The sequence below is a fragment of the Hippocampus comes genome, unplaced genomic scaffold (genome assembly GCF_001891065.2).
Source record: "Hippocampus comes isolate QL1 unplaced genomic scaffold, H_comes_QL1_v1.1 scaffold73, whole genome shotgun sequence".
Classification (NCBI taxonomy): Eukaryota; Metazoa; Chordata; class Actinopteri; order Syngnathiformes; family Syngnathidae; genus Hippocampus; species Hippocampus comes.
The window spans coordinates 276,887-290,275 of record NW_017806238.1 but is presented as its reverse complement, the minus strand read 5'-3'; the positions used below and the strand labels follow the sequence as shown (position 1 = coordinate 290,275).

Sequence of the window (13,389 nt, the reverse complement as noted above, 5' to 3'; positions counted from 1 at the left end):
ATGGTTGTTCGTCTGTGTGTGCCCTGCGATTGGCTGGAAACCGGTTCAGGGGGTCCCCCGCCTACTGCCCGGAGACAGCTGGGATAGGCTCTAGCACCCCCCGCGACACTTGTGAGGATAAGCGGATCGGGAAATGAATGGATGGATGGAAATTATTTCGATTATCAGTCAGAAAAATGCGGAGTGCCATCTCAGGTCAAGAATAAGATGTGCCCCAAGTGGAGGAATTCAAGTACCGTGATACCTCTACTTACGAAATGAGTATGTTGTGGAAGAGATTTCTTCATTAGAAAATGTAAGTAGAGATGCGTTTTCCATGTAAATGCCCTAATCCGTTCCAACCCCCCCCCCCCTGACATTAGATTATTGCACAATAAATGAGAGTTGTGCGCAACGTAAAAAACAAAGAATATAATAAACAGTAAAAATGATTGTCATTTAACTTTTAACTGCGTCCTCATCGTTTTCTGGCCGCTTTAGTTCTCTCTCAGAAGTGGCTTTTGCCTCGCGTTTTGGAAAGAACTGATATCCAAAGATGTTTGCTTTTGTCGGCTTTTAACAATCCTTTGAAAAGGCAAACATCAACATAGTGAGTGTTGCCCACACTGGTGAACACTTTTTCTGGGTTATTCACATTTACATAAAACGATCGGAAAGCCCCCTGTCCAGAGGGGCGAATGACAAGGACGCTGCATCAACACAGATCTATGTACAGTATTTATCTATCGACACACACACAAACACATACGGTCAAAGTCCCTCTTAGCCAATGGGATGCCAGGATGATGCTCGGTAATAGCCAATGGCAGAGCAGCTATAAGTATGTTGCGTTCAGGAAACTTGGAGCTGTGAGTAACGGCCCATACTTTCGTATCTTGAAATTTCTTTCGTAAGAGGCAATAATTTCCTGATGAGGCATTTCATAATTTGAAAATTTCGTATGAAGAGATGTTCATAAGTAGAGGTACGACTGTATCTTGGAGTCTTATTCACAATTGGGGGAAGTGTGGAACCACAGAGCGATCGTGTTTCAGGCAACTGTCGTGCCATTTTACATAGCCACGTTGCATGAACTAATGAAACTTGCGAAAGAGATGCAAATGTTGTTCTATGGCAACCACAGCAGAATAATGTTTTATTGTACATTTCATTTTGTTACGTAAATGTCGAATGCAAAACGACGAATCACATTTGTATTTGGGGGATTCTTAGGCAAGTTATGCTCTGCAAGTTTTCAGACATCGGCCGCATACCCGCTGAAAGCAGAATAACTGCTTGTAAAAGAGCCACCTCAGAGTCGTCCAAGTTAAAGGAGGAGAGTGAGACACCAAGGTCAAAAATGGCGTCCGACACTACACCCAGGCCTCCATTCTTCAGTTGACCTCGTGTGACGGCCATGTCTCCATTAAGTGTGAGAGTCTCACTCTCTGGATCATAGCGAACAGCAGCACGCAACGACATGACTTCCATACAACAGCCTTTCAGCAAAATGATCTGGTCTTCACATGGCAACTGTGAACGAGAAGAGAGAAAATGATCTTGTCATCATTGATGTTTTATTTGTTTCAAGAAGTTGCGGAAGTACACACACCCGAAAACAAATATTTTCTTTTTGCTTTAAATACATTTGGTCAGCGTTCTGTAACTTCACTCGTCATTGTCAAATCTCGGTCAAATTTTACAAGACAGCATTGAGTTACCCAAAAAAAAAAAAAGTATGTGGACCACTTTAAATTACCTTCTGTTTCGGGCTCGGCGATACGGCTGTATTTCCTATCATTTCTTTTTTTTTTAACTCTTCAAATGTATTTTAATTTAATATTTCACTGAATTTAATTTTATATTAAAACTTTTTCTGAGGTCAACATAACAATGAAGAAGTCAAATTAACCGGTCAATATAAAGATTAAATAAGCACATTTTTAAAAATAATGTGCTGAGTAGAGCTGGGTGAATCACGATGTGCCGTATGTATTTGATATCAGTCTATCAATAACTGGTGCTTTTTTTAAGCATTTAAAATAAGAAATAAATTGATTCAAGAGAATAAAAAGCAATTCAATTGATTAAACATAAAATTAAATCATACACATTTAGGGGGAAATTAGCATTCAAAATATGTGCTTGGGAAGCAAATTTTCATGACACGTACACTGTTTGTGTGTGTGTGTGTGTGTGTGTGTGTTTGTGTGCGTGCGTGCGCCCGTACAAATTGCGTTCATTATAAAAATGGATGCTGATTGTTGAGAATGTGACTCCAAGTTTTTGTTTGGCAGACTCCCTGTGATAGCCTTGGCCACCAAATAGCCCAAATTAAATCGCGATATTTATTATCAATGTAGGAGTTTTGCCATCACAAAATGAATACTTGAATATTTCAAGTAAAAAAAAAATTTAAAAAAGATTACCTTTATTTGAGATTTTCTCTAAACATGTATTGATGTTAAGTGAAGTCCAGAAAGACTTCCAGAAAGAGAAGAAGTGGCAAAACCATCATTTTTATGTTCAGCAGCTTTGTCGGTGTACAGACAAGAAACATCGATAACACTTCGAAGCAAACTATTTAATTTTCATAGTCATAAAATGTGACTAATTCGGTAGCGGCGCGTACCTCACAAAACATGGGCAGTTTTTTGGCAAAGTCCACCACTCGTTTTATGGCAGGAGTGATAATTTTTGTAAATTGCCTGAATGCCTCTAAATCCACTTGATTCCCTTCCAGGATATTTGCCGTGGATGAATGACCACTATTGGCAGGCTGAAAAGACCAGAAGGACATTTTAGTGCATACAAATAGACAAAAAAAAAAAGAAACACAAACAGCAGATTTTTGTCATGATCCTGTTCTTGTGTGTCTCCAGCAGGTGGCAGAGGAGGGCTTTCCCTCCGGCGTGCACACCTGCTGCCAATTTGTTCATCAGGTTAAGCAGAATTCCCAAGCGTCGAGTCTGCATCAGATTATTGACCTTGTTGCTGCACTTGCTCAAGTGTTGATGTTTTTTGTTTTGTTTTTTTTAGACCTCTCATTCTCGTCAGTGTCGTTTTTGTTCTGTAGTCTCTCGTTTTGTAAGTATTTGTTATTTTGTCTTTGATCTTGCTCATGTTTTTGTTTCGGATTGACTATTTCCTTACCTTTGCATGTGCGTTTGGTTCATGTATTGTTTTTCTGGTTCTTTTTGAACAGTGATTTGTGTTTATACTTTGTCGGTAAGCTTTTGTTATTGAAGATATATATACACACACATATACACACACATTGTGTACGGATTTATTGACTCGTTGTGGCAACCCCTGAAAAGGGACAAGCCGAAAGGAGAAGAAGATTGTGTACGGATTTAGTTTGTGTCTATGTTTGTGGGATCCGATCGACATTCAGTTTGTTCCCGAACGGTGTCAATTTAAACTTCCAGGGAAACAGTTAATTCATGAGTACATTCAATAGCATTTGATGCAACGGGTAAACTTGGGAACTACAGTACAATACTTTGTTTCATAACAGGCCAACCAAAGTTACAAAAATCTATATTTTTTTGCATTGTAGGCATACTGTAGTTATTTCAGCCTGATTGAGTCTGTTTCTGGGACCTTGGCTGTTGTGGGAACATAAAACAACATAGGGCCACATCAACGTTTGGGGTGGGAAGGTGCTTAAATGACGACTTGAATGTCTACATACGGAGTTGTAAGTCATACCTTAGTTTCAGTCATCCCCGCCGTGCTCTGGTCAGAGGTATAGAATAAATTACATGTTATTTCATTAAGGAGCATTGTTTCCTCCACCTGTTGAATAATCAAGAGGAATTGTAAAGTTGAAATCAAGAAAATGGAGCAGGCCAACATAAAATGTCAGACTGAAGACGGTTAACAAAAATATGATGCGAGATGGCAAACAGGACAAGAACCACAATTTCAATGGCAACTCACTCAACCATAGTTGTGAGAGAGAATTGCAATTGTGTTTTCCAGAGAATATATATTCAGTGCCTCTTCTCGTTTATTTTTTTTTGTCATTTCCCCACATTACCCCTTTCATGCACCCTGTAATGAACCTGACAACATGATAAGCTGTCCACTGCAGTAACCGCTGTCCCTGAAAGGGTTAAGATTTACCAAATAAGTGTAGCTATCAAACAAAGACAACTCAAAATAAGCTGATGGGTTTTTTTTAGTCATTGTATTTCTCAAGAGGGGGAAAAAAAAAAACTATTTGAAGCTACTTGGCCCTGTGTGAAAAAGTACTTTCTCCCACTAATTCTGACATTTGGTTGGACCAATGGACACAGTGGTCCTTCTTTTCGTTTGAATAGCTGTGGGGATTCAACAAGGAGGTGATCCAGTGGGCGAATGGTTTGTGCGTCGGCCTCACAGTGCACAGCTGCAGGATTTCAATCCGTCTCTGGCCTTCCTGTGTGGAGTTTGCATGCTCTCCCCGTGCCTGTGTGGGTTTTCTCCGGGTACTTCGGTTTCCTCCCACATTCCAAAAACATGCATGGCAGGCTGATTGAACACTCCAAATTGTCCCTAGGTGTGAATGTGAGCATAGATGGGTGTTCATCTGTGTGTGCCCTGCGATTGACTGGCAACCGGTTCAGGGTGTCCCCCGCCTACTGCCCGGAGACAGCTGGGATAGGACAAACACCCACATCCACACCATCACTGAGTGGGAACCAATCCCACGCTGCCCGGACTACTGCACTACATGGGCGACTCTAGTATTAATTTTGCTTTCAAAAAATATATATGGCGTATTCGTCATATTTTGCAAGACAAAAGTAAGGTCACCCACAATTTTCAAACGACTGTTTATCCATTCTTCTTCTGTAGCAGTGCACAGTAATGCAGAAATGTAATACATTTAAAATCAACTCAAAAGATCATGCATGATATGAACCCTTTCAGGGACAGTGGTTACTACAGTGGACAGCTTTTTGGTTCATTTTATACGATAAGACGAGGTCTCAGAGGTCCCCCCCAAAGCATTTTGGTTTTTATTTTATATAAATGAAAATATTTTAAATGGTCCGTTTTGTTATTTCATAAACTATAGTAACTGTCATGTTCTGTCTTGATTGTGTTCCAGCTCCAGCTGGAGTGAAGGGTGTTTCCCTCCAGTTAGTGCACCTGCGCCTCGTTTCCTCATCAGCCTGGCTTTGCATTTCAAGACTCTGACTTCTGCTTCTCTTTGTCGGATTATTGACCTTGCCCACTGTTGCGCTTCAAGTGTCATTTTCTAGACCTCTTGATCTTGTTCATAGTCGCTCTTGTTTTCGTAGTTCCTTGTTTTGTAAGTATTTTCCTCATTAAGTTATTTGTTTTTCATTTTGGTTTCACATATTTGGACTCTTGTCATTTCATTTGTGTAGTTCTCGGTAAGCTTCAGTACCTTGCCTTTTGCAAGTGCTTTTTGTTTATGCGTTGTCTTTCCTGGTACTTTGTGACCAGTGATTTCAGTTTTTAACTTTGAATTTTGGAATCCGAAAACATTATTCGGTTCGGACCTGAACCTTACAGTAACCATGATTTGTGAGTGTTTGAAATGCAAGGGGCCTCTTCCCGATTGTTTTAGGGATCGTGTTTGTGGTAAGTTGATGGTTTTAACTATTATCATAGGCGATTAAAATGACTATTTGACGCTCAGATAATGGATGGAAGAGTTGAGGATAGCTTGGGGCTGTGGAATTGTAGGATGGAAAGTGTTGGAGAACAGCGGAGATTAGCAAACGACAATTTTGGCAAAGGAGCGAGGAGAATCTCTCACCAAGAATTTCCGCTTCTGCTTCCAGTAATTTCCTTGAGCATTTGTGGCCATATGGGCGTCAGTAGTCATACGAATGAGATGCCACTCGTTATCGGAGGGCTCGTGTTGATCCATCGCTGTTTTTTGTAGCTCCTCCTTGCGGCGACGCTGCCGGTTTTCCTCAATCAGCTTACGCTTGGCGAGCCGCTTGCTCTCATCCAACACCACTTGTGGGTTTCGAGGGCAGTGGGTGGTGCGGAGGGGGTAAGATAAAAAGAAAACTTGAGTGAATTAACTGAAGTGAAAGGTTTGAACAGCTTAATGACAGATCTCATGATGCTAGGCTATTACTGCTTCCTGTTGCAGATAAGTGCGCTGGCTAATTTATGTCTTGACTTACAGTCTGTAGCCATTCCAACCGCTATACATTTCTTGAAGCGACAATCCTGGCACTGGTTTCTGGTCACCTTGTCTATGGCACATCTTCCCTCGTACTTACAAGCATAGGTTTGCCTGAGGTCTTTTTGTATTGTCCGCCTGAAGAAGCCCTAGACATGAAATGGCGCCACATATGTTCACAGATTCTTCCATTTGCTTCGACAATCCAATCAGGGACTTGTTTGTTACCTTACAACCTTCACAGGTGATACAGCGATAGTGATAGCCCGTAGCTTTGTCCCCACACACTACACAGAGCTCATCTTTGTCCAGGTAACTTGGTATGTACCCTGGGAGAGAAGAAAATAATTGCCATTGTTGATCAAAACAGAGTAACAATGACATGTCTAGAAAATTCCCTCACATTTTCAATGTGACTGCTGACTCTTGCAAGGTGGAAAGCTGACTGTGCCGAACGTTTAAGTTGAAGTTTTGAAACGACCAAATAATGTGAAAAAAAATGTGGTTGTGATAAATTGAACAGTTTAAAGTTGGAACAGTTTGAACCAGTTAAAAGAAAAACAAATGTAGAAATTAGAGGGGGGAGAAAAAATTGTAATTTTTGATTTTATTTTTTAATTTAAAAAATTGAAATTGCATTCGATTAGATGAGTTTTTGTTTGGCAGACTCCCTGTGATAGCCTTGGCCACCAAATAGCCAAAATTAAATCGCTATATTTACAATTATAAATTTGGAATTTTGCCATCACAAAATGAATAGTGAATAATGAATATTTCAAGTAAAAAAAAAAAGATTGCCACCAAAAAAACACGATTGTTCGCTTTTTATTTGAAATTTTGTGGGAGCGCTTTGAAAGGGTCAAAACCTGGGCATGAACAAAAAAAAAAACAAAATCTAAAAATTTTAGCTTTTATTTTGACATTGCAAAAAAAAACAAAAAAAAAAAGAATGAAATGAATGGGATTGACCTGAAGAGTTTCATGTTGGAGCAATTACAATCGGTCAAAAATTGAAGAAATTAGGTTTTAAACCACCCAATTTAAATTTTGCGGGTTTTATTTAGAATTTTTAAAACTTAATTTGTAATGCGGGATAGACTGAACTGATTGATGTTTTAACGGTTACGATTGGGTAAAATTGGTCCAAGTTACAGGTAAAAAGCCCCAAATTTCAAATTTTGAAATCGCCTTGGCCACCCCATGGGCTTCCTTCCCACCCCAAGGATAAATGTCCACTCGGAAAGCGCCTATTAATTTTGTCCCAATGGTTTTCAACTGAGATCCATGGGAGAGGGCACACCTCAAACAAAATGCACTCCTGACTTAAAGATACAAAGAGCTTGTCCGAACAGCACAGTTTCGGGGAACATGAGCGTGTTCCCATTTTTGTTTTTTTTTGTTTTTTTTCCAATTGGATGAAAATAATTATGCAATTCGACCAGGTTTAAAATACAAGTCTATGGTGGATATGTTGTTGCACCCAACACACACACACACACAAAACATCTTTATGTACATTAAATATACGCCCACTAAATTGCATTGTCAAACCTTAGTGTTTGTCATGATCCTGTTCTTGTGTGTCTCCAGCAGGTGGCAGTCGAGGGCCCTCCTTTCAGTGTGCACACCTGCTGCCAATGTTCTTCTCTATTGCCATGTATGTATGCATGTATGGACTGTCAAAATGTCAAGATTCGTCGGATTATTCTGGTAAGGTCCAGGAAGGGTCCGGAACAGAATCGGACTCTCAAAACGCGGACTCAGATGGAATTGAACAAAAAAGGTGTATTAATACAAAAAAAAAAAAAAAAAACCCACACACAATACTGTACCGACAAAGTACGATTAAGGACGCTGGTTACAATAACCAGGAAAAAACAAAACTAAACAAAACCACTTGCATAAATCAAGAATAATATGAACGGAAATAGTTTGTCATGAAAAGACAAGAAACTAGCCAAAAGACGAAGGATGAAAAAACGAGACTAAGCTTTGACATAAAAATACTTGCGATGATGTATGAAAAAAACGAGGCGAGAATATACATGGCATGATAAGTGCGGTCCTCGACTAAATTCTACACGTGTAGACAAAGTCATGAGCAAGGTGAGGAATAATCCGACAAATGTTGACAGTCCATACATGGCAATTGATAACATTGGCATCAGGTGTGCACACTGAAAGGAGGGCCCTCGACTGCCACCTGCTGGAGACACACAAGAACGGGATCATGACAACATTTTTAACATGGAACATAAGAGGAATTGGTTCACATTCATGAAAGAACACCATTTTTAACCAATATTCATTTCTTCACGTATTGTTTGTTTTCTTGTTTCCAACTGCATAATATCGCACATTTCAAACTCTACAACAGACCCTATTATTATAATGAGTGATCATGCCACTGTGTCATTCAAATGGAATTACAATTACATACACAAAACATCCGCTAGATGGCGACTAAAACAGCTTTCGTTGAAGGCTCAGACAACCTTCTTGGAAATAAATTATCCCCGGCCTAAATTACACCGTAGAATCAATGAGCAGCAGGAAAAGCGGTATTAAGAAGAGTAATCATGTAATCATTTCTGTGTGTGTGTGTGTGTGTGTGTGTGTGTGTGTGTGTGTATAAACAACAGCGACTGAAAAAACTGAACTTGCAAAAAATACATGAATGCAAATAAATAACCCCACGGAAAAATAGAATGAAAACAATACAAATATGAACTGATCAACATGAAGAATAAAAAAATCCAATTTACTACACATCGAGTGGAACAAGAACACTTTCATCATCGTAATAAATCTAGCACGTACTTAGCCAATCATACAAAACTATGGACTTAGAAGGGAAAACAACAAAGAAGAAGCTTAACAGTACATTTAAGAACGATGGCGCTTCCCTACACTGAGACCCAATGATTAACCAAACTGATATGAATACATTCCCAAATGATATAATCCTTTCAAAACTGTCACAAGACCAAATCAACACGCTTGTGCCCATAAACAATCAAGGAACTCAAGGACTCTACCCTGAAACTCGGCACACACATCACCTCTGGCAAAATAATCCTATTTTATTTCGCGTTTTTTTACAAAATGACTTAGTAGCGCCCCCAAGAAAGTTTTAACAAACCATACCTTGTTTTATCTTTCAAAGATCTGCGAAAAAGTTGAAGGCATATTTAACAGACAAAGTCCTCCTAGAGATTGCATCTATTTGTCTTGCAACTGTGGATACTTGAGTCCAAAGATGTTCAAGATACAAATGAAAAGTAAAGCTTTTTATTTTGCTCAACAATGTTGCCAGACTGACACCTTACCTGCTAAGAAAACGGACACAGATTTTGATGGTCTGAGCATGAAAATGTGAAACTTGGCACTGTTTGTTGTATATGTTAAATTGCTCCATGTCCAGCACTTTGTATGCAGCGATGGCTGTTTGAAAGTGCTCTATAAATACAGTTGAGTTGAGTTGAGAGTTGAGAAAAAGATCATAATTTTTTTTTTTTAATTGGCTCAGTTGCGCCCTCTCCATATTTTTCACGAAACATTCCCGGTTGACCATTTCACGAAAATCAACCAAATGTTCGAGGCATATATAACAGCCCCACAACTTACAAAAAATCTCTAAACTTAACTTAATGTCAACCTTTTCTAATTTTCCTTGAAAATTTTTCCTCATTTTTAGCCTTTTATAGAGGTCATATTTTTTCAAAGTAGCTTTTAATCAGATATACATTGGTTTTAATCAGCTCTACATTCTGATGCACATAAAAAAAAATAAAAAAAATCCAATTCCAATGTGCCAGTATCCCGACATTTAAATATTACATTTTTTTATTAACCCTTTCAGGGACAACGGTCACTACAGTGGACAGCTTCTCAAGTTATCAGTTTACAGGGTGCATGAAAGGGTTAATATATGGACTATTTGTCGAGTCCAAGTTAGGAAAAAAATGTAACAAAGTATTGTGTGATAAAAAGAAACTACAATTCTCAGTAGCTGTTTGTCCTTCTTTCTTCATAAATACAATTAAAATGAACCCCGCCAGCTCCTCTATTTTGTGAATTGCCGACGATGAAAATGCAAGCAGGACATTTTCATTTCAATCATGTTAGTTCTGCTTAATTTTATCAACGTCAGATTGAGTTAGTTTTCATTGTTTTTTACATTATTTTCGTTTTTATTTTGTTCATGATCATGTTTTTTTTTCAATTTTAGTTTGACTTATTTCATTCGTTTTTGTTACCTTGAATAAAAATGGGATAAATTAACACAAGACAAGAGTACCTTTTATTCTTTGTTCAACGTGACTGTAGAATATTTGACTAAATCATTAACACACTCGCATTACATTATTTTAACCCTTTCATGCACCCTGCAACCCAATAACATGACAAGCTGTCCACTGGAGTGACCCCTGTCACTGAAAGGGTTCATGTCTTTAATTCCTGCTCAAAAATTACATCCAACGCAGTAAATATGCGTAGCTACACTCCCAGACAGCGGAAACCACACGGCATGGTTGGAAGGCTTGACTTAGAGTAGGGATCCAGGATCAAATATCAGTGAACTACAAAATATGGAAAGTGGGACCGATGGAGGGAGTGTGGACCAGATTCCCTTTAACAATAGATCAAATTCTCAAAAAACATTTAAATGTTTCGGGGGGCTGCATGCTTCTAACATGATACTTTGTGTAGCTTGAAAATATATGAATGAGAATCAAATTACAAGTTCAAAGTTTTGAGCAGTATGATGAACTCAACAGTGACATCACCATATGATCTGATCAATTTTAGGATTCATCTTAGTATGTTCGGCTTTGTTCCGCAATTTGGGACACGAAGTATAGAGGCAACATTTTGTGGAGAATTGTGTGTGCGTGTGTGTGGGGGAGTTGGGGGGAATGCAATGATTATCTCGTATGAGCCTTCTGTTGCCTCGACATCCAATCAATAATAATCCAATCAATAAGGAATCCTGCTGCATGACGCCAAGACTTGGATTTATGCCGGGACTTAAATCGGAAATCCCAGACCTCATTGATTCAACGATCACAGAGTCATCCCTAATTAATTCCATGAAAAAAAAAATTTGATAGAGACGATACGCAGAAAATGACATTCACGTGAAGCGACACTTGGACGCGAAGCGTGACTCTTTGGATCAAATACCCACGACGGTGATCAAAGGTTTCCTACCTTTCTTGTGGCACGTGAAGCGACACTTGGACGCGAAGCGTGACTCTCAAATACCCACGACGGTGATCAAAGGTTTTACCTTTCTTGTGTGCTCCTTGCATCCATTGTACATGTGAGCAGTCTGATTTCACCTCGGGAGAATACTCGGGGTGATAATGAAAATTATTGAGAGGGATCTCCATGTTACAAAAGTCACTCTTGAAACAGGAAGGGACAGCGCTATATAAATAATTATAGTGCTGGCTTGATGGCCAAACCTGTTCCAGGCACGGCGGGTGGTGAAGCGGTTGGGGTTCACAGTGTCCATACCCCGATCCTTCACTTGCGTACAGACAGTGCTCTCCACCACCCTGAATTGTATATTCGCCAACCATCGAGTGAGACATCTCATAAATATCCGGTAAGCAGCAATTCATCCTAGAAATCCACGGCAAGAGAAACATCACAACATGAATAAATTCTAAATTAAAAAGAATCAGGATATTATCAGGTTAGAATGAATCAATAAATCAATCAAAATCTGCATCATCAAAAAAAATAAAAAATAAACAAGAAAAAGATCTGGAAAAATTCAAACCTACCAGCCAAAAGAAGAGCGAACGTAAAAACCTCAAGGTACGTCTACTCAAATGTCCAATAACATCACAGACCACAGCGAGCAAGTGCCCACCCGCCACCGCACAGCTGAATTGGGACGTGGAGATTTATGACGACGTACAGCCCTAATCTCACACTCCGCAAATCCTTGATGTGCCACAGACAGGAGCGATGTCACAGATTAAAACCTTTCGTATTCCACCTATGGTAAATACTCATTTGTAAATACTCAAGGCGGTAGAATGCGATTCAGAACAAAAGCACATGACAGAAAACGATGGATTCCAATATCATCGAAGAAACAAAATCTCAAATTTGAAATGAATTGAACATCGCATAACTTTCAAAAACCTACGACAACACCCCCGTTCCAATAGATCATATCACTGGCATTGGCTCAAAAAATTCCCGTGTCACAATTTAGTGAATCTTTTTTTCAGAGATTCGTACGACTGGTTTGTCTCCATGTGTGTGCGTCGTTTTCTAATTATTGATCAAATGTGAGTTTTGGAACACTGCTTGCTCTCTTTGTCGATGGCTGAACACACATGCCATTTTGTTGGTGTCCTGAGAAGTGATCATTTGGAGGTACAAGAATTCCACTTGGAGTTTTTCAAAGGTGATATCCTAATGCCGCTTGTCCCTGCATGGCGTAGTGGTACTGTGACTGACTGCCAATCAATCCAGGCTGTCGTCCACCTATCACCTGAAATCACCCGGCACAGAGTGCAGCACTCTATGACCCTGAATAGAATAAGTGGTATCGAGAATGGATGGATACCACTAAGAAACTCCCTTCAGGAAAAATTAAACCAGACCCTATTGTTTTTGTAGAGGCCCTATTGTTTTTGTAGTAAATTATTAAGGGCCGAGCCGCGACTGCGGCGAGGTCCCAATTATTTTTGTGGAAATTGTTATGATTGGGGGCCACGCAATGACCACTATAATGCCCCTATTATTTTATTTGTATTTTTTTAACCCTTTCAGGGACAACGGTTACTACAGTGGACAGCTTACCATGTTGTCAGGTTACAGGGTACATGAAAGGGTTAATTATTTTCAGGCCTGAGCAGCAGCCACTGTACTACTGCAAAATATATATATATATATATATATATATATTAAAACGATTAAAATATTTAATCTTGTTTAAAAACGCAACGTCATAATTAACTCATAATTAATCGTGATTACTCACACATTTTTTATCGTTTCTAAATTTCCTTTTATATTTTTTTGTCCTATTTTTTCCTGTTTCAATGCTCTCATCAACATGAATCATGGATCAGTTTTATATATATATATATATATATATATTGGTGTTGTCAATTTACTGCGTTTTTCCGTGCAAGAAGGACCAACAGAATCAACATAGCCTGACTGCTGTGTTCAAAGCAAACTTGAGAAAAACGAAGTATGCAACCATGGCCTAAATCCTCTCT

General features: G+C 39.1%; 1 protein-coding gene across 1 annotated transcript; it reads right to left on the bottom strand.

Moving 5' to 3' along the window:
* Nucleotides 1-1,185: 1,185 nt before the first annotated feature.
* LOC109507685 (thyroid hormone receptor beta-like) lies at nucleotides 1,186-11,766 on the bottom strand. Its single transcript, XM_019857283.1, has 7 exons — nucleotides 11,430-11,766; nucleotides 6,365-6,465; nucleotides 6,138-6,285; nucleotides 5,759-5,964; nucleotides 3,694-3,780; nucleotides 2,612-2,758; nucleotides 1,186-1,512 (listed from the first exon to the last, which is right to left on the bottom strand). The coding sequence occupies exons 1-7, from the start codon at nucleotides 11,764-11,766 to the stop codon at nucleotides 1,186-1,188; spliced, it is 1,353 nt and encodes a 450-aa protein (XP_019712842.1).
* Between the last annotated feature and the right edge of the window lie 1,623 nt (nucleotides 11,767-13,389).

Excerpts from the sequence above, each read along its gene's own strand:
- LOC109507685 (XM_019857283.1), bottom strand. The coding sequence starts at position 11,766 with ATGAATTGCTGCTTACCGGATATTTATGAGATGTCTCACTCGATGGTT. Across the intron at positions 6,286-6,364 it reads TCACCTGTGAAGGTTGTAAG|GGCTTCTTCAGGCGGACAAT; the intron begins GTAACAAACAAG and ends TTTCATGTCTAG. Across the intron at positions 2,759-3,693 it reads CGGGGATGACTGAAACTAAG|CCTGCCAATAGTGGTCATTC; the intron begins GTATGACTTACA and ends TGGTCTTTTCAG.